The following is a 21,319-nucleotide window of genomic DNA, read 5'->3' on the forward strand; positions in this document are numbered from 1 at the left end:
CTCGGCCGCCCGCGTTCCGCGTCCCCGGGAAGTTGTCTCCGGAGCCCGCGGCGCCTGGGTCTCCTCCCCCTGAGCCCCGCCCCGCCCCCGGCCCGAGCTAGGAGCCGCGAGCCGCCCGGCCCGGGGGCGTTGCCGCTCGCTCCGAAGCCAGCAAGTCTCAGCTTCCCTGCGCGGGGCGCGCGTCCCCCGCCTAGCCGGGGACCCCCGCGCACCCCCGAGACGGCGCGCGCCCAGAGCGCGGGAGCCCGGGGCGCCGGGCGCCTGGGACCCCGCGGAACCGCTGCCCAGACTGCGGGGCTCGGCAGGGATGCAGGCTGCGCTGTGAGCCCGGGCGCCAAGGCCATGTCCGGCGCCCGCTGCCGGACCCTGTACCCCTTCTCCGGGGAGCGGCACGGCCAGGGGCTGCGCTTCGCCGCGGGCGAGCTCATCACGCTGCTGCAGGTCCCGGACGGCGGCTGGTGGGAAGGCGAGAAGGAGGACGGGCTCCGCGGCTGGTTCCCGGCGAGCTACGTGCAGTTGCTGGAGGTAAGGGGCGAGGGCCCGGGCTGGGAGACCGGCGCGCTCGCATACCTGTTGCCCGCGCCCGGGAGGCCGGAGCCGCCCCTGCCCGAGGGGCGCCCCGTGGGCCGCAGCTGCGCGCCCGACCCAGAGCCGCGCGCTCCTGAGGGCGGCGGAGGCGGCGGGCGCCTCTCCGGGCGTGGGCAGCGCGGGGCTCGCCCTCCGAGCGTTCCCCGTGCCGGGCCTCCCGAGTACATCGTGGCCGCCCTGAGGAGGCGAGAACTTGTTGCCAGTGTGAGTTCGGGAGCTGGCGGGCGCGTCCCGGCGGTGGCCGGGGCCGCAGGAGGGTTGCGGCGTCCGGCGGTCCAGGGAAGACGCACGGAGGATGGGGCTGGGAAAAGTGGCACCGCTTGGGCCCCGGAGCCCCGAGCCTGCCGACCCGTGGACGGTCGTGCTGCGGCGGGTCAGCTGCCTGGCCGCCTCTGGGCCGCCCACTTACTGGTCAGCTGAGTCTGGCTAGCCACCAGCCCGAGCCCCGTCAGCAGGCTTGATCCAGGGGTGCTGCAGCCCCCGGCCAGCGCCCCGTCCCCTGGCCCAGCTCCCCGAGGCCAGGGTTCAGAGCCTGAAAAGTGGCTTGTCCTGGTGTTCTGGCCTGGCCCCGGGCTTTACAGGACCTGCTGAGCCAAGTCGGCTGGCTGTTTATTTTCTGGGTGACAGTTGGGAGGCCTCGATGTCCTCTCATCGCTGAGCTCATGGTCATAGCCTGAGTGGGATTCTAAGTTCCTCAAGTCCTTTGATGGCGTGTGGGGTGGGCTTTTACAGGGTGTCCCCTTTAGTGAAAGGCTGCCCGACCCCAAGATTGTTGTGAAGGCTGTGAGTAGACGAACGTATTCTGGCAAAACTGTCCAAATCATAGAGACTGAACTGATTAATAAACTACCCTCCCCCCCCACCTACTTCACAAAGAACAAAGTAGCAAATTTTGACTGAAAATGCTCTGTGCAACTCAAAAAAGACAGAAAGAAAGCTGGGTAGCGGTGAAACGGTTATGGGTGAGTTTGCCTGAGAAATATCCTGTGGAAACATTATCAAAATAGAGCCTGGCCTCTTAGAGGCACGTGACGTTTCTTTCAGGTCCAGAGGACAAAATCCCTCCTCCATGGATTAGTAGCATTTGACCAAGGTGAGGCTGGAAGGAGCCTTCCTGGGCTGTCAGCTGAGTATATTCAGGCACCTTCGTGGTTCTGTCGTTTGAGAGCCTGGCTGCCTAGGAGAGGCTCAGGTGTTCCTCAGCTTTGCTAGTTCCCTTCCTGAGATTCAGGTGTGGAAGAAAGCAAGTGAATTGCTTCTTACGAAGACCCGGAGCCTCCTTGTTTCTAGCCCAGCAGCCCTGGCAGAGACTCCTGTCATAGAGTCCTCTGGTGGCCACGCTTTTCCAGGAAACACTGATGTGGAAATTTGGCTGTTGGATGTCTGGTGAGGAGTGTCCCTGGCTGGACTCAGCCAGCTGTGCGTTGGGTGGGGGTGAGACTGGTGGGTTTGTCGGCTGTGTTAGCAAGAGTGAAGCGTCTTTGCTTTTTCTTCCCGGGAGGAAAGGGAGGGTGAATCAGACCACCCAGGGGACAAGCAGAATGATCAGCTAGGACAGCTGTGGGTGTGTCAGTCACAGTTCGTGGCATGTACGTTGCCTAAGGTGCTTTCAGACAAGTACCCATCTGTGTGAGTCGTACCCCTAGAGGGGCTTACGTTTGTTAAGCACCTACTAGGCACCAGGCATGGTCCATACAGTGTCACCAATTCCCCAGACAGCCCTGGGAAGGGGGAGGCACTATCCCCATTTTACAGGCAGGCAAACTGAATATGAGACAGGTGAAGGCAGTCGGCCAGGGAGTAATGCTTGCGTAGCTGGTTAGCAGCTCAGCTGGCTGAATGCTACCCTCTGTGCCTATGTCTCTTTTAAACCCAATATCCTTGGCCCAGCTGTACCAGAAGGCAAGTAAAGAAAGGGTCTGGATCCCTGTGGGAAAGGGCCAGTGCAGCCCCCGAGGTCCGCCTGCCAGTGACCACATCCATGAAGGAGGCAGGGATGCTGGGGCTCCAGTGAGGGCAGCTGCTCCTTGCTACTGGAGCATCTCTCCTGCGAAGCCTGGGGTTTGATTTCACTCAGAGCCCGCTGGTTTTCCCACAGGTGGAGACAGGAGTGGGCCTGAGCCCTGCGACTCTTTTCAGGGCCAGAGCAGATGCATCTTCCACAGGGAGGATCATAGATCAGGCCCTTTTGTCTCTGGGAACCTCTTCCCTGAGCAGGCTGGACCTCAAGGCTGAGGCTGGGGAGGGATGGAGGAGATGCAGGTAGGGTCCCTTGGAATGGGGTGACTCCCCAAAGACAGGCTAGGTTAGGGGGAGAATGCAGAACTCCTGAGGGGGTTGCCGGTGGTGGACTGGCCAGCATATGGCACTGAAGGAGTGCCAGCCAGGTGTTAGTGCAGAAGCCAGGAGGCCAGAGAAGGGCCCACTTACTAGAGCTGGTAAGCCTCTGCTAGTGGGCGCCTGGCACTGAGCTTGCTGGGGGCATGGAGTTCAGAAGGCCAGGGGAGCTGTCGCAGATACAAGTACAGACAGAAGGGGCTACACCAGCCTCCTGCGGCAGGAGTGGGACGGTGGGTGCACAGCTGAGAATGGCACTGCCAGCATAACCCCCACCCCAGCGCGCCGTTTGCTCTCTGGCGGAAAGAGTGACGTCAGGAAACCCCATCTTGGCAAGAGCGCGCTAAAGATTGAGGGCGGTGTGTGCAAAAGGCGCACGCCCCGAGGATTTCCTCCTCGTTCATGTGAAAAAAGGGGAACTGAGAGGCCCTGGTTTGCAGGAAGCATACCCCGTGGCGGGGAGTTGGGAGCTGACTGAGAGGGCCCAAAGATCCACCCTGGTGGCCTGCCCCTGCGGAGAGGCCAGTTTGGTGGAGGTTCTGGTCCTGGTTCCTGAGGAAATCTCTTTGGTCAAGACCCCAAGGAAATGGGGGGACAGGGCAGAACATACTTGGCTTGCAGAGGGCAGCCTCCAGGAGAACCTGTGCCAAGCAGAGCTGGGGGGAGCCCTGGTGGGCAAGGACTGGCCACAAGGATCCTGCTATTCAGTGAGTGGGGCAGCCTTCCAGAGGGTGCCAGGTGGAGGGGAGCCAGCTCCTCCCAGAGAAGGGAGGAGGCCTAACAGATAAGACCAACAGCTGCCCAGGAGTTATCAAGGCCCTTAGATAAAAGCAGCCAGAAACATCTTTCCTGAGGGTCTGTTCAGCCATGAAGAGGTCAAGGATCTGAGAGAGACATGGTCTAGGAGGAGCTGAGGTGATGCTCTTCCCTCGAATGAAGAGAAGAAATTAGGGCTCTGGAAGATACTGTAAGGCATCTGCAAAAACCACCAGAGCTTTTGGGAAATAATTCTGGAGGGTAATAAGATTGGAATGCATACACGACAGAGCTTTCCTTGATGGAGGTGCTGTTCTCAGAATCCGCGATCTGGCTGCAAGGTCACTTGCAAGGTACTCAAGAGGTACTAACAGAATATGACACTGCCGGCTGAACTAGTCAGCTGCAGAGGGTCACCCTTGCACCTCCTTCTCTTCACCTTCTGTTCTCCCATTTTGGGTTCAGGTGATTGTGCTGCAGGCGTTTACAAGGTGTGGCTGGGGCAGAGAGATGCGGGGCTGGGGAAGTGGACTGTGCTGTGGATCATTAAGGGATAATATTTTATCCATTGCTATGTAACAAACCACCCCAAAACTTAGTGTCGCAAAACAACCATTTGTTATTATCTCACACATGTCTGTGGGTTGACGGGGCTCAGCCGGGCGCTTCTTCTGCCGGTCGATCTTGGTGTCTCTCGTGCATTTGCAGTTAGATGGTGGCTGCAGCTGGGGTCCTGGAGGCTCAGCTGGGCTGGAACCTCCAAAATGGTGTCTTCACTCACATGCCTGGTGCTTCCATATGGCCTTTCTCTCTGTGTGGTGTCATCCTCGGGTGCCTTTCTGCATGGCCTTTCTCTTCAGCAGGGAGTTGGAGTGTTTAACATGCTGGCTTCTTAACACAAAAGTGCAAGTTGCCAGGTCTTCTTAAGGCGTAGGCTCAGAACTGGCGCATCACTTCTGCCACATTCCATGGGTAAAGTGAGTCACAGTGTGGGAGGGAGGTGCATACAGGTGTGTATACAGCGAGGCAAGGTTCATTGAGGCTGTTTTGCAGACTAGCTACCTCAGAAGGGTAGGGAGAACACCCTGGGACAGGTGATCCATTAGAGAGGAAGCGGTGCCAGGCCAGACCAGACCGTTGAGAGAGCCTCGGGGCGGGGTGGGGGGCGGTAGAATGAACAGATTTGGCCATTCTGCTAGGAAATTCTCCATCGCCATCCTTGGAGGTTTTTGTTGTTGTTGTTTGTTGTTCATTTTTGTTTTTAAAGACGCCAGGGATTTCTTTATAAAGGCCACACAATAAATGGTGCAGCTGATTTTGAAACTAGATTTTCCTGTCCCTGAAGCCTGGGTATGTCCCCTGGGCCACTGACAAACCAGCCCAGCTTTTTCAGGTCGGGGCTACTTGGTGCTGGTTGTTAATGGACATGGTGCATCCGAGCTGCCTGACATCTAGTAGATGCTTGATATGTTATACAGATTGATTTTAATACAGGGCCTTTCTTTCTGTTACGTGGAAATTATCTAAAATGGGTGTGACCTTGTTCCTCACGCCCGTATTTTTTAAGGCGGTCGTCGGCTCTTTCACAAAAGGTATAATTAGGGCTGGTGGTTTGCAGAGCATGTAGCTGTGATCGAAAAGATTAAGGTGCTTTCTGCCATCTTCACGAAGTCATCCTGCTCTTTGATTTGGGGGCTGTGGCCCGCGTTTGTGGCTCCTGTGCCGTGTGAAACTCTACCTTTGGCCCATACTCTGTCTGCCTCTGATCCAGAGGGGCGTCCCCCCCTCTGCACTGCTCTGTGCTGGTCTGGTCAACTGGCTACCCCTCGGGACTTCAGAGCAGTCGGCAGGGCTTGTTGGATTCTCTGGATTCGGGGCATCTTCACAAAAGTTCCCTTAGCAACAAGTCGGCAGGAATCCCTGACATCTGTTAACCACCACATGAATCCCTGCAGTCCATTACCAGCTAGAAACATGAATGAGTTGCTGACCCGCTTGTACTCTCTTCCCAGCCTGAAAACGCCCAGCTTTTATCTGACAGACTGGTTGACCTCATCTACGAGGACGGATGCTGGTCCCTACGTGGCTGGTGAAAGAAGAGGTTTGATAAACCAGGAAGGCTTGGATACAAGTTAGGTGTCAGGATTTTTGTCGGGCCACTCCAGGGGACGGCGTTCTCCCAGTTTGCCCGCTTATTACTCCCAGCAGCCAGGCGGCACGTGACAAGCTTTCCAACAGAATGTCAGCACGGGTCCCCCGGTCCTTAATTGCAAAATGAGTAGATTCCGCTCTTTCCTACAGGGGCAAGGCTTCTGGGTGGTGTTTGTCCCCATGGAGAGAAATAGAAATGGTGGCCAGCAGGTCGGCCTGGCTTGTCCTTTGGAGGACCAGAGCATGGGTGACATTGTGTAGGTTCAGTTGCGACAGGTGTGTGAATTGTGCCAGGTTCGTGTGGATTCCTCAGAGAACACACCCACGTCCTCCCTCCACATTTAGTGTCTCTCCTGTCTTCCATCTGGTAAAGATCTGTTTTATTAGGTTAACTTCCTGGTTCACTGTATTCCCCTCGATTCTTTTTTTTTTTTTTTTTTTTGCGGTACGCGGGCCTCTCGCTGTTTGTGGCCTCTCCCGTTGCGGAGCACAGGCTCCGGACGCGCAGGCCCAGCGGCCATGGCTCACGGCGCTCCGCGGCATGTGGGATCTTCCCGGACCAGGGCACGAACCCGCGTCCCCTGCATCGGCAGGCGGACTCTCAACCACTGCGCCACCAGGGAAGCCCCCCTTGGTTCTCGAGCTAGTCTCCAGACTAAGTCCCCAGGGACTTACCTGTCCAAACTAAACTCTTAATCTCTCCCCTCCTTTCACTGCCTTCTCCCCCCACCCTCCAAACCCTTGTGCGTGTCGCCACCATCCTTCCACCGTGTCACCTGACTCTGCCCCCCTCTTACCTTTTCTCTCCTGTTCATTTGGGTGGCGAGCCTGGTCTGCTCTGCCTTAGAAACATTTCTCAAAGCCTTCTCCTTCTTCACCTGCATTGGCAAACGTTTTCTGTAAAGGGCCAGGAAACATTTTAGGCTTTGCAGGCCAAGAGGCACACTCGAGTTACAGCTGCATCACTGCGATGTGCAGCGTGCTGCAGGCAGCGAGAAGCCGTGAGAGCGCCCATATGGTCTCTGTCCCAGTGGCTCAGCTCTGCCCGCGGAGCACGAAGCAGCTAGAGAGGAGCCCCAAACCAGCGGGTGTGGTTGTGTTCCGATAAAACTTTATTTATGGACACTGAGGTTTGAATCTGTGCCATGAAATGTCCTTCTTCTTTCGCTTTGTTTTCAACCATTTAAGATGGATAGGCCGGGCTTCCCTGGTGGCGCAGTGGTTGAGAGCCGGCCTGCCGATGCAGGGGACGCGGGTTCGTGCCCCGGTCCGGGAAGATCCCACATGCCGCGGAGCGGCTGGGCCTGTGAGCCATGGCCGCTGAGCCTGCACGTCCGGAGCCTGTGCTCCGCAACGGCAGAGGCGACAACAGTGAGAGGCCCGCGTACCGCAAAAAAAAAAAAAAAAAAAAAGATGGATAGGCCATTCTTAGCTTATGGGCTGTGTGTAGTTGGCCAGTCCCTGTTCAAAAGTTGATCATTCATTCAACAACCCCTAACTGAGTGCCGACGGCGATGGGCTGTGAGCACTGCTGGAGGTGAAGCAGTGAAAGGCATAGAAAAGACGCTTACCTTTTAGTTGGGGAGATGGTAAACCAGCAAAAAATATATATATATATATATTTATATATATGTATACTTTTAAAGTGGTATGGGGCCAGTAAAACAGGGTACTGTGACAAATTAGGGGTGTGGGGTGCAGGAAGGGAGGGGTTCCAGAAACTGTCAGAGAAGGCTTCCCCAAGGAGGGTATGTGTGAGCAGAGACCTGTGTGATGCACAGGAGCCAGCTGTGTGAGGATCTGGGTGTGTGTGTGTGAGTATTTGCACTACAGATGCAGATAACCCTGAAGAGCGGCGTATGTTTGATAGATTTCAGAGAACCAGAATATTCCAGAGTGGTTAGAAAGCAGGGAGGAAGAGAGGTTGGGATGTGACAGAGAGGGAGGCAGGTAAGTTGGATAGTTGTCTCCCCCACCCCCCATATATGTAACTTGATTTTTCTCTACGAACTTGTATTTTGAGTCACTATCCTGCATGGCGGAAGAAATGAACTGTCCAATAATTTGAGGTTGCTTGCCTTTCCCCAGGTTTGCATTTATGGTCTGGGGGACTTAACTGCAAAATCATCATTCCAAGGGCCCAGCTGTTCCTTGATGTCCTTTGGGCATCTGCTGAGCTGTGCTCCCCGCGTGGGTCTCTGTCTATCCATACTTTTGCCAGAGACAGTCTCCTGTCTGAAGGGTCCCTCCCTCTCCTCCTCCTCAGCAGTTTTTGGGAGGACAAAATTGGAGCGTCATTCTCTGACACTGGCTGATGCTTCTTTTGCCTCCACTGGTGTGTTGGTAAATGTTTAACCATCAGCTTTGGCGGATGGAGGGTGGGAGGTGAAGTGAGAGAAGTTCTGATTTGTTGTGTTTGCCAATTTCTGGGGTGTAAGTACTCCTGCCGTGGCTGATTTGAAGCTACCAGTGGCTTCTTTTAATTGAATTCATTTGACATGCCATCTTGTGTAAAGTTAAGGTATACAACGTGTTAATTTGATACATGTATATATTGTAATATGATAGCAGTATTTAGCACCTCTGTCACATTCCCTAATTATCTTTTCTTTTTAGTGGTTGGTAGCTTTCGGTTTGATTGATGGGTTGGCGTGCTCTGATTTGTTTTGGAAAGCTCACCTGGGCAGCAGTGTGGAGGATGGATTTGAAGAGTGTAGGGAGGGAAGCAAGCAGATAAGTTAGGAAGCTGGGAGCAGGCTGGTGGGAGTGGAGATGCTGAGAGAGAAGTGGATGGATTTGGAATGTATTTTGAGGGTTGAGTCAAAAGGACTTGCTGGTAGATTGACTGGGGAGGGCGAAGGGGCCTCACCTCTGCAGGTCAGTTGTGATGCACTGTCCCTGTGGTATTGTCCTCATCTGTGAATCGCCCATTCTGCCACCAGAGACCTCTTCCTTTAAAAAATGAGGTAAAAGGCAAATAAAAATTGTGAAAAAGTTAATGTCCTTAATGCAGAAAGTTCTAAGTTATTTTTTAAAAAAGCCAAAAAAGGAACACACCAGTACAAGAATGGGAAATGAACTTGGATAGACACTTTATAATAAAAGATGCAAAGTCATCAGCATATTCAGTCTCACTAGTAGTCAAAGAATTGCACATTTTTTAAAAAGGTAGCTTTAATGAAAAGTGTCAAAATAAAAAAAGAATGAGTATTGGCAAGGGTGTAGGAAAATTGCCCTGTGCTTCCTGGAGTGTAATTTGGCAATATACCTTAAAACCTTAACAGTGTATGTGCCCTCTGATCCAGCAATTCCACATCTAGAAATTTGGATTCAGAAAGCATCTGGTAGGTAAGCTGTAAGCCTCAGAATACCCATTGCAGCCTGTTTCTAATATAGCTCAATTGGCCACACCCCACCTGCCTACCAAGAGGAACTGGTTAAAATAAGATTCACCTGTTCTTCACACAAGGCCAGCCATGCAAAAGGGGCTCAGCAGAAGTTTAAGAATAAAACATTTTTGTCAGTGATGCTGAGTGTTTTCATGGAGTTAGCATGGTTCAGATTTCACCTTATGACAAGGCAAAAAGAGATGGTGTTTCCAAGAATGAATTGCTTTTTAAGAGCAGAGACTGTGTCCCATGGATCCTTTTGTGCAAAGAACAGGTTGAAGGAATACTTGCCTGGCCCAGGGTCACGTTCTTTTAGATATCCTTAGTAACAGCAAATCTTTGTCTTTTGAGGGGTGAATTTGATTTTTTTGGAAACAGCCAAAATTCATTTGGATCCACGTCTGGTGTGTCTGTATGTGTGACTGTCTGTCTATCACCTTGTTGAGAAAAGGATGTAAAGCAGCTTACCAAAAAGCATACGGTATGGTAAGATAAAAGCATTAATATGTGGGGAAATCTGGGGAAAGGAGAAAATAAGATGATGGCTGGAGTGAAGTCTGAAGAGTATAGAAGGTAATTGAGTTAAGTAATGCTGTTTGGGATTTAAAAAGAGGTCCTATCCTCAAGTCATGTTGCGTTTAAGCGGATCTCAATGGGGGAGGAACAGAGATGCTCTGAAGATGGCAGTGTTGGGGGCTTACATGCTGTGTCAGTCAGGATGGGTTAGAAATGCTGCCATAACAAACAGCCCCCAAATCTCAGTGCTTAAAAACAACGTAGGTTTGCTTCTTCCTCATGCTGCAAGTCTGTTGTGAGTTGGTTTGGGGCTGCAAGACCGTCCAGGACCCAAGATGAGGGAGCAACCACTGTCTGTAATCTTTCTGCTGATCAACAGCACATGGTTCTTAAAGCGTCTTCCCAGAAGTGACACATGGCATTTGTGCTCAGATCTCATTGATAAAAGCCCAGCCACACCTAACTTCAAGTGGGTGGGGAAATGCAATCCTGCCATGTGCCCAGAAGGAGAGAAGGAGTGAGCTGAATGTATGTGGACAGCTCTGGTGACCACCAGGTGTGTCCTGACTCAGGGGGATGCCCCGTTTTTGTTCCAGTTCAATCTCAGTATTTTATGGCCATGCCTAGAGTGGTGCTTCTCAAGCTGATTTTGATGCCTCTAGAGCAAGGCTTCTGGATATTGTTGGATGCAGATTCTGACTCAGTAGGTCTGGGGTGAGGCTTGGGACTCTGCATGTCTGACGAGCTCCCTTGGACTTCAGCCTCAGCAGGTGCCCATGGCTCCTGAGACCAGGATGAGCTCTTACTGTGCTTTCAAATCAGCTCTCCCTCCCACAAGCTCTCCTGGCATCTAGCGTCATGCGGGGCACACCAGTGATACTTGGCCTGATCCCAGACTTCCTGTGATTTTTTTTTTCTTTGTGGTAAATACATCTGTCAACGTTTGGTTCAACAAAAACAAATATTTATATTGGAGCACCTACTGTGTATGCCAGGCTCTCCGCAAGTCTCAGGGGATAAGTCGAGACCTGGAGCCAAGGTCTTCTCTGGAGTGTGCCTCGGGGATGTGCCAGCCCCTCCAGGTGACTCTGGCAGGTGATTTCTCTAAGAGACTTCGGTTTCACACTTGTTCTGTTGGAATGAAAGCCCTTCCAGACATTGTGCATCCATTGTTCTTTCTCAAATGCCTTGATTCCTCCACCCTTCTCATTTGCTCTTCAGATGCCCAGGGAACTCCCGGATTAGTCAACAAAAAACCTAATTAAGTTGTAAAAACTCTTTAGAGATGATATTTCAAAAATTCTACAGAAACGAGTCCTTGTCCTAATTTAATCATAACAGAGGCTCCTTATTTTAGCAGTGGTTCATGGAACAGTGTCATTTGTTTTTTTTTTTTGAGATACGCGGGCCTCTCACTGTTGTGGCCTCTCCCGTTGTGGAGCACAGGCTCCGGACGCGCAGCCTCAGCGGCCATGGCTCACGGGCCCAGCCGCTCCGCGCCATGTGGGATCTTCCCGGACCGGAGCACGAACCCGTGTCCCCTGTATCGGCAGGCGGACTCTCAACCACTGCGCCACCAGGGAAGCCCTGTCATTTGTTTTTGATTCACAATATAATGTAGAAATAGAAATAGGAAGTTGGAGGCCACTGTTCTCATTTAGCAAGTGTTTTATTGATAAATAGCTACAAGCCTTTGTGGTGTTTGGAGTGAAAAATAAAACTGTTGAGTTTTGGATAATCAAGGACATACTTCACACTAAATCTACTAATCTGGTACTCAGTCTAATATTTTCGTATTATAAAGAAGGTCCTGGATGCCTGGGGCCTCCCGCTTGGTGTAGGCACATAGAATCTACCTGTACAACATTACCATGTAGGACATTAAGGACAGCACATCTCACATATTAAAGTGCATGCAAATCACATAGGGTTCTTGTTAAAATGCAGCTTTGGGTTCAGTGGGTCTGGGGTGGGGCCTGAGACTCTGCATTGTCTAACTAGCTCCCAGGAGATGCTGATACTGCTGGCTTCTGAGGCACAATTTGAGTAGGAAAGCATTTGAGTACCCTAAGGGGTTTTAAAGTTTGCAAGTCATGATTAAATTCTGGAATTAGATTGGATTTAGTTTACCTTTCTTTTTTCTTTTTTCTTCATGGATTATGTGAGGCTACGCAGGGTCATGGAAGGAACACAGGTTTTGGAATTAGACCTCATTTTGAGCCTGTTTAATCCGAGAAGAGAGGTATGGAGATGGTAAAAAGGTAGGATGGGGGAGGGTGGTAGCTGGTGTTCCAGTTTGCCCAGAGGGGTCCCTTGATCATAGTTACGGGGTGGAGGTGGAGCTCAGGCATGTTTTACCATGGCCAGATGAGGAAGAGAGGTTGCGGGCTGAGTGGTGAGTGACATGGGCATGGCAGTAGGCCCAGGGTCTTGACTGCAGTATGAACTTGATGGCAGAGAGAGAGCCCGGGGTGGTCTTGCCAGATACCAACTGTGTTAGGAAAAACATGCAGTGGGGATGTGGCCACCACATCTCAAGGCAGTTTATTGGTTCCAAGGGGATGCTGGATGCATTGTGTGGTTTGGTTTGTGGGCTGGAACGTGAGCCCTGCGGCTACCACAGGTGTGCACTGCTCTGACCGTGTTCAGAGACGGGGGCAGAACCTTCCCCCCATGTGGGCCGCAGAGTGCAGGGCAAGAGTCTGGCAGCTCTGGGTTCAAATCCTGGCTCAGCCCCTGCTGCCTGTGAGACCCTGGGTGAGTTGCAGAATCTTCCTAAGTTTCCTAGGGTTCCTGTGAGGGTAGCTGGCATCTTGTATACACTCTGTTAGTGGAGTTTACATCCCACATGTTCTAGGGATCATGCCAAGTTGAATGCTGAGAGCTGCTCGTTAACTGGGCTTCCATTGATGGGGTGCTGCTGGGTGAGAGAAACCTCTTTCCCTGGGCCCCTCTGAGACCAAGTACAAGGCTGCCTGGTTGCAGCACCGTGGTCAAGGCTTTCTGGACTTCCCTGGCCGTCCAGTGGTTAAGACTCCACGCTTCCAGTGCAAGGGGCATGGGTTCTGTCCCTGGTTGGGGAACTAAAGATCCCAAATGCCGTGCGGCACAGCCAAGAAAATTAAAAAAAAAAAAAAAAAGGCTTTCTGACCCATGGGTACAGATCACCTGAGCATCTTACTAAATGCAGATTTGGATTCTGAGGGTCTGGGGTGAGGCCTGAGAGCCTGCATTTCTCAAAAGGTCTGACAAGGAGATGCTGCTGGTCTTGGGCCCACACTTTGAGTAGCACGACTGGAGAGCACCTTTGGGGGTGTTTCAGGACACAGATCCTATTATTTAAAGCAAGGGAAGCTGCAGCCTTTGGCCAGTTCTGGTTTATTTGAAACTGCCGCGTGACGGTTGCCACTGCTCAGGCTGGGCTAATTAGTCTTAATTGCTTCTTACCTGGGTCAGATGGGCCTCTGGCTGCCCGGACACACCCCGAAGAGGCTCTTATAATGAGAAAAAGGCTGTTTGTCGGTAGAGGGGACACGTAGGAGGTTGCTAAAGGACTCAGACATTCCTTTTCATCTTTGCTGGTCCTGGGCCAAAGGCAAGGTTTGCTTCAAGGGCCTGGATGGAAATTCTCTTCTGAAAGCGTTGTTATGGGGCTCAGAACAACGGGGCCGGTGTTCTAGGGCTCGGAACCGGAGATGGTGGTTAGTGCCGCAAAGCTGGTGTCTCCCGCAGCCCCTGGGTGGAGCCCTCAGGTCTACACTGTTCTGCACTTGGCCTCTCTCCTCTTGCCCGGATTACTGCCGTGGTCCCTAACAGCAGTGGCTGGTCCTTTGGTCCCTTGGTGATGTCCATTCTCCGTAGTGATGCCACAGTGATTTTTCTAGCCAGTTTGACCACGGAACGCTCCTGCTGAAGACTTTTCTTAGCTTTTTGGTTGTCTTTATGATATAATATGACTCAGCTTTGCTTACAAGGCCCTTTATAACCTGGCCGCTGCCTCCGTCCCCAGCCGTGTTTTTAGCTGTTTTTAGCATTTCTCCGTATGCGTGATGCTGGTTAGTAGGAGCGTCACCTTGTACATAAGGCGCAGCAAACCGTGCTGGGTCACCCTGAGACAGGAGGGAAGGGGGCAGGGCACAACTGTTAAAACAGTGACGCAGCCGTTGAGGATACGACCTAAACTGGTTAGAACCTACTACGCCCAAGATGGCGGATGATTTGACTTAGACCTCGAGCCTCATTATGCACTCATTGTAATATTAGCATGTTAAGGACACGCCCACTGGCACCATGGCAGTTCGGGGCCAAAAGTGGGCGGTGCCCCAATTCCTGGAAATCCCCATCCCTTCTCCAAGATAGAATATTTCTCCCACTCATTAGCATATGAAATTACCCAGCCCATTAAAAAACTAACAACCCCATACACCCTGGGGCCTGTCTCATTTTCCAGAATGACCCCATTTTTCTGCAACAATCCTGGAATCCTTGCATGGGACTGTCCTCAGTTTGTAGACAGTCTGGTGTAATGGTGTTCAGAGCTGAGCTGACCTGGGTTTGGGTGCTGGCTGTGTGAGACTTTGGGCCCCCTTGCTTACCTGACCTCGGACCTCAGTTTCCATATCTTTAAGACCCATATCAGAGAGTTGTTGTGAAAGTTAGAATTGTGTCCTTTGTTGTAAATGCTCTGCAGGGAGCGTGGTGTCAAGGTTCCGGATATGCTGGTGGCCATCCATTACTCAGCGTTTTTGCCATTATTTTCTTAGTAAGAAAAAAAACCTGTTTCCCCCGAGCGTCAGTCCAGAACTCTTGGTCACCATTTCTGGTGGAGACCTTGTCTCTCTGGCTCTTGTCACCTCAACTCAGTACCCATCTTGGTTCTTCCAAGTAAGTCCCTTTCCGTCAGGTTTTGCATCATCACTGAAGATGTGTTTGCCAGAGGAAGTCACGGCCCTACTGTGGATGGACCCACAGCTTTGTCCTGGTGTATTTCGACCACAAACTTAAGCCAGAAATTCCTTTTTTGAAATGTCAGGGTTGTCTGAATCCCCTCCCATCCGGACCCTCGCTGAGTGTGATAAACCTGCCTGGGTGTGACCAAGATTAGAATCTTAGCTGCAGGTCAGTAATTGAGGGGAATTCTATCTCAGAGCCTGTGGCAGATAAACCCGCCTGTAAAGGCAGATTTTTCTGCAGAAGATTGCATCCTGAGGCCTGTGGGTAGGGTACTGCTCAGAGCAGTCACAGCACCCTCGGATATTTTCAAGTTGATGTGTTTGTGCTGTGGCCGTGGGGCCCTTGGTTCCTTCTTTCGGCCGCCAGCTGCCGAGTTTCTGAGCGTGGCTGTTGTAGGTTCTTTGGGGGCAGGAGGGGAGCACAGTAGCGGGAAACTCTGCCTGTGCCTCTGTTCCCCTCTGCCCCGGCCCTATAATCCGACTGTTCATGGTGGCACTTGTAGGGCTTTCTGCTCGTCCTTGTCCGTCCCCCCTGCACCCCGCCGCCAACCAGGGCACAGAGAAGTCATCGCTCTGGGCTCACGACAGCCCACCCAGAGGAGAGAGCAGGGAGGGTCTTCCTGCTTCTGACTCTCTTGTGAAAAGAGGAGACAGTCTGGTCTTCAGGAAAAAAAAAATGTTGGTGTGGATCTTTTAAAGGATTCTTCTTGCTACTCAGGCCGGATGACTGATGCACGCGGATTGGGAATTTGGGATCAGAGAGACAGCGAGCTGGGGTTTGGGGGGGTTCCTACGGACGGCGGTGGGACGAGACCTGCTCCGTGTGTGCCCTTAAGGAGCCCTGCGGTGGGCGTGGCTGCGGAGATGCTGCGGGTGTGGAGGGTTTCAGATGGGTTTCCTCTGCTTCCCCCAGGAGAAGATAGCCAGAGTAGAACCGTAGCTGGCTCTCTTCCTCACCTGGGCAGAGTCCCCAGGGGAGCCATGCCGAGCACGTTTGGCGGGTGGGAAGCCCTGCCAGTGGGGCATGTGTGGCGAATAGCCTGACGAAAGCATTATCGGCCACTCCGGGGGGATTATGGAGCCACCTCTGGCCTGAGCCTCTTGCCCTTTGCTTTCGACTATGTCCCCGGCCCAAGAAGATGGCTTGAATGAGGCGTGAACGGGGGCAGGGGGAAGAGAGCTGGCCTGAAGTCTCCAGATCTCCCAGACCCAGGGTCACTGATGCTAGCTCCCGGGAGGGGGGTGGTCTGACACAAGTGCTGCTCTCCTGGCTCCACACACCCTCCAGGGACCATGGTCGGGGGTGGGTGGGGACCTTGATCACTCTCCTGTGCAGATGACTCCGGGGATGCCTCCAGGAAACCCTAGCGCTCTGGGGGGAGATGGTTTAAAAAGCCCAGTATCATGGTCCGCTGAATGCCAGCATTCCTCTTTGCCCATCAGCATGGCTCTGGGAGATGCCAAAGCGAGTGCCAATCTGGTTTGTTTTGGAATTGAGTGCCAGGGGTTGGTTGGGGTGCTTCGTTACTCTAGGTGCCAGGTTTGCTTTATTATTAGTCTTGGGGAGAGGATTCCTCGGAGAAGCAGCAGAATGTGTAAATTATGCTTCACTGTAAATCATCAAGACTCTCTCTATATATATTCAGCTACAGTGGCAAGTCTCTTGCAGATGAGGACCGATGTGAAATGCAGGCAAGTTGGAAAGGGTCACCGTGGGGACCTGCAGCTGGCATGATGGACGGTCACAGAGTCACCTGCACTTGGCTTTCCCCTGGTTTGTCTGGGAGAGAGGAGAGGATGAACAACAGCTGTTCTCGGAGGGCTGCACGCCACGGGGGACGGCTGCAGGGAAGCAGTTTGAAGGTGCCCGATACCCCCCTGGCAGTGGACAAGTTTTCCGTTAACCTGCTTCTCAGTAAATATTCCTTGTATTTCCACTGAGACAGGAATCCCAGGCTAGGGCCAGTGTCCCCACTCTCCCCTAGCCTTGCGTGACCATCCGCAGTGAACTACTAAAACCTGAGTCTGACAGAGCTCTCTGCTGACTCCCTGTCGTCCTGGTGTCAGGATGCTCCTTGTGGGGACAAACACGGGCCTTCAAGACCACACCTGGCCTCCCGGCCTGACCTCCTCACTTGCCCTCTGTTGGCACACACCTCTACACCCTGTGCCTTTGCATGGCTGCTCCTCTGTCTGGGGTCCTTTCCCCCTCCTGCCTGCCTGGGGAATGATAATCCTCCAGAACCAGCCCAAGCGTGGCCTTTGATCTCTCCCCTAGCGAGCTGGTCCTTCTTCCTTGGCTTCCATAGTGCCTCCCACTGTGATGGCACTGACCACGCTGGGCTGCAGTCATGTCCCTCCTGCACTCTGAGCCCCTCCAGGGCAGGAAACCTGCTTCCCAAATCTCTGCGATGGCCTGGCCGGGCACAGCGCTTGGCATCCATGAGGTCTGGCTCGGTAACTATTGGATGGCCGGCTGGATGGATGGATGAACTAAAAGGATGAAGAGAGAGAGCTTGCCCTAGAGGATTGGGCACATCTTGCTGTGATTTTGGTTCATGGCCTAAGCAGTCTTTCTCTGAAAAGATGTGAATGGCCTTGTCATGGTGTGAGGATTGGGGTCATGGGAACGCCCAGGTTAGAAGGCGGATAGCCAGGTCAGCTCAGCACTGAACATCAAAGTCAGGCCACGGGGTCCTGGAGAACAAGGCCCTTTGGGCCACAGGACAGGACACCCCGGAGTGGCAGGGGGAAGGGTGAGCAGGTGTCCCGTGGGCTGGTCCTCTCTCCCCGTCCTGCTTCTCAGCGGGGCTGCCGCAGGGACAGTTAGGCGTAGCTGAGGGCTCTGTGGACAGCGGTCGGGAGGCCTGGGTTCTCGTCGTAGGACCCGCACACACTTCTTGGCTCTTTGACCTTGAAAATTTGTTAAAAAATCTCTGACTTTCAGTTTCTTCACCTGTGCAAAAGGGAGGTGACACCCGTTCTGCTGCCTCTTAGGTTGGAAGAATTTTCAAGGTGATGGTGGGTGTGAACATGCTTTAAAACTCAGGGTGAGCTGGTGATGAGTGTGAGGCCTGTTATCAGAGGTTGTGCAGGAAGTGGTGGTGACGGGGGAGGGTCTGGAACTACTGGACCCCGAAGTCCCGACTCTCCCTGGCGGCCTTGTCCCAACCGCTCAGCCCTCTGCTCTGGTCCTTTCTGCACTGGACCCTTTGAACTTTTTTTTCCCCCCCTCATAAATTTATTTATTTATTTATTTTTGGCTGTGTTGGGTCTTTGTTGCTGTGCACAATCTTTCTAGTTGCGGCGAGCGGGGGCTACTCTTCCCTGCGTTGCTTGGGCTTCTCATTGCGGTGGCTTCTCTTGTTGCAGAGCATGATGAGCTCTAAGCATGCGGGCTTCAGTAGTTGTGGCTCGTGGGCTCTAGAGCGCAGGCTCAGTAGTTGTGGTGCACGGACTTAGTTGCTCTGCGGCATGTGGGATCTTCCCGGACCGGGGCTCGAACTCGTGTCCCCTGCATTGGCAGGCAGATTCTTAACCACTGCGCCACCAGGGAAGTCCCCTTTGAACTTATTTTTGAAGTCACCTCCTCATCCCCTGCTTGGGTGATTAAAAAAACTGTCAATATTCTTGTCCCAGACAAGCTTTAAGCATTTGGAGTAAGAGTTTCGTCAGGTTCATCCCTGTGGCCTTTAATTGGGCCCCTCCGAGGCACCAGCTGTGCGTGTTCTAGACCCTGGGGATGTAGCTGAGAATGAGACTGATTGGCGTCTTGTCCAAGACTCAGGGGTCCCTGTGGTCAGGGGGCTTGTCACCCATGGGGAACCAGGTGAGTGGCTTGGGAGATATGCCCCGAGTAGTGAGGGGCCCTAGGAGGCAGTCCAGGGTGGTGGGAGCACTTGGGACCTGTGATGAGCTGCATTGTTCCCCGCCCCCCACCCCCACCAAACTCATATGTTGAAGTTCTAACCTGCAGTATCTCAGAAGGTGACTGTATTTGGAGATGGGGTCCTTTAAGAGGTAATAAGTTAAACGAGGTCATTAGGATGCCTTTAGAAGAAGAGGAGGTTAGGACACAGACACACAGGGGAGACCACATGAAGGCCCAGGGAGAAGACGGCTGTCTGCAAGCCAGGAGAGAGGTCTCAGGAGAAACCAGCCCTGCCGACACCTTGATCTTGGACTTCCAGCCTCCAGAACTGGGAGACAACAGATTCCTCTTGTCTCTTCAGCCTGTGGTACTTTGTTCTGGCCGCCAGAGACAACTCCTGCAGGGCCCTGAACCTGGATTTAGGTGGGAGACTTATTTGTGTAATAAGTTTGGGATCAAAATCTTGGACACTGTGCTTGTCCTGTTTTTCTCCTTCACACGTGTTCCTTGTGAATACGTTATGTTCCAGATCCTTCATTAGACTGTGAGCCCCACAAGGGCAGAGCTGCGCTTCTGCTTTGTTCCCTGCAGGGTCCCTAAAATCCAGCACAAGTGAGGGCCCATGTAGGCATTGGAACACGTCTTTTGGATGAATTCTGTCTGAAACAATGGCCTGAAGTCAAATTCCTCACTCTGGGCCTAAAAGAATTTTTAATTAAAATAGCTGTCCAGGTCTCTGCTTGGAGCCCACCCTGTGAGGTGGCTTCCTGCTCTTTCTACAGACTGTGTCCCATGTCTCTCTAATGTCTACCCAGCCACCAAATGTGATTAAAATATATTAAAAAATCAGAGAAGAAGAGTTCATTTATTAGTTTTTCTTTACACTTGGTGGGCTGAGCCACAGATTATATTAAGCTGGGTCATACCAGCCGATGGGTTTGAGCGCTGTTACCCTCCAGAGGGTTAACTCTGTGGGGCCAGGGATTTGATCACTACAGCATCCCTGACACCGATGATAGTGGCTGGCCCAGTGTTGGGGACTTATATTTGGGGAATCAACAGTTCCATCAGTATAAAGTGCAGCAGCTAGTCTTTTTGCAGGAACCTCTCCTCCCCCTGCCCATTGCCTCAAAGCCACTTTCCTCTCTGCTCACTGCTGTTTTCCTTCTCAGGCTGTTGCTGGTGGTTCTTTGTCTGCAGCCCCTGGTTAAGGCATCTGTTACCTCCTCAGTGTGAGAAGAGACGTCTCCTTTGATACGGCAGAGTTCCCCTGGTCTGACGTGCAGAGAGGGTCCCTGATTTGGAGAAACTCGTGACTTGCCCAAGAATTTCTGACTACTTTCTGTTCTTCCTCCTCTGCATCCAGTTTTCTCATTTTTCTTTTCATACTCCCACCTTTTAAAAAAATTGTGATAAAACTCACATACCACATCACAATTTACCGTTTTAAAGTGTACAGTTCAGTGACATTTAATACATTCACAGTGTTGTGCAACCAGCACTGCTGTCCCGTTCCAGAACATTCTTATCACGCCCCAAAGAAACCCCATACCCATTAAGCAGCCATTTCCCATCCCCTCATCACCACCCCCCCCAGCCCCTGACAACTACTCATCTCTTTTCTGTCTATGGATTTGCCTCTTCTAGGCATTTCATATCAGTGGAACCAAACAACATGTGACCTTTTGTGTCTGGTTTTTTTCACTTAGCATGATGTCTTCGTGGTTCATCCACGTTGCAGCAGGCGTCGGGACTTCATTCCTTTTCATGGCTGAGTAATATTCTATTGTATGGATTCACCGCGTTTGCTTATCCAGTCATCAGTTGACGGGAGTGTGGGTTGTTTGCACATTTTGGCTGTCCTGCCTCGTACCATTCACTTCTTTTTCTGTCTGCATTTCTACCTCCAAATGCACTTTAGTTTTACATCCAGGCTGCACAGGTTACTGGTGGTGGAAAAAGCACTTGTAAAATGAGAAGGCAGGTTCCCGGTCCTAGCTCTCGCTCCATCTCTGAGGTTTTGTCAAGCCCCAGTTGGCTCATTTCCAAAATGGGGGCAGAATTCTCTGCCTGCCTTACTCAGCCAGAATGTTGTATGAGGCACAAATCATGGAACGTGAGTTGAAGCCCTTCCGAAGCTGCAAAGTCAGATGTCAAGTGAGAGTTACTGATGGTCCTCATTTTTCCTATGATTTTTCTTGCTTTCTGTTTTTCCCTCTGCTTCCTCTTTTCTCTTTTTACTAATGGCTGCCCTTGGATTCCCTTTTCCTTTCTTCTCATTTGCTCTTTCTTCTGCTGGCCTGGGGATGTAGGAGGTGGTCTTCCGTCCAGTGCTATACTGGAGATGAACAGGATGACGGATGTTGTACGGGCACCCTTGGGAAGGGTGGGATGGGTGACAGAGGCAGGCGGTTGGCAGCACTGGCTGGGTGATGGGGTGAAGTCAGCCACGGCTGGACCTTAGTGGGAGAATGTGGGCCGAGATAGCCCTGCCATTCCCTTGGGCTTGGCTTTAGAGACTTCATTTACAGTCAGTTTTGAGGCCTTTTGCAGTCCAGGAAGTAGCCAGATTGATGGACACTTAAGCAGATATTAGAATCCAAATAAGCAGACCCAAGGGACAGTTGGAGGAAAGCAGCAGATGGAGGTGTTTGCTTTTCTTGGTGTTTTGCTTTGCAAAGGCTACATCCTCTGCAGTCCTGTGTGTGTTGTTTTCCCAGGTGAAGTTTAAGCTTCTTGAAGGCAAGGGCGATGGCTGT

General features: G+C 52.2%; 1 protein-coding gene across 1 annotated transcript in view; it reads left to right on the forward strand.

Moving 5' to 3' along the window:
* Positions 1-342: 342 nt before the first annotated feature.
* Positions 343-21,319, forward strand: part of GAS7 (growth arrest specific 7) — a gene marked incomplete at both ends in the record, with an annotated part of 198,446 nt that continues 177,469 nt past the window's right edge. The window contains one exon of the mRNA XM_079726254.1: positions 343-525. Coding sequence (XP_079582380.1) covers positions 343-525 — 183 coding nt within the window. The remainder of the gene's footprint in view (positions 526-21,319) is intronic.

Source organism: Hyperoodon ampullatus (genome assembly GCF_949752795.1).
Source record: "Hyperoodon ampullatus genome assembly, chromosome: 19".
Classification (NCBI taxonomy): domain Eukaryota; kingdom Metazoa; phylum Chordata; class Mammalia; order Artiodactyla; family Ziphiidae; genus Hyperoodon; species Hyperoodon ampullatus.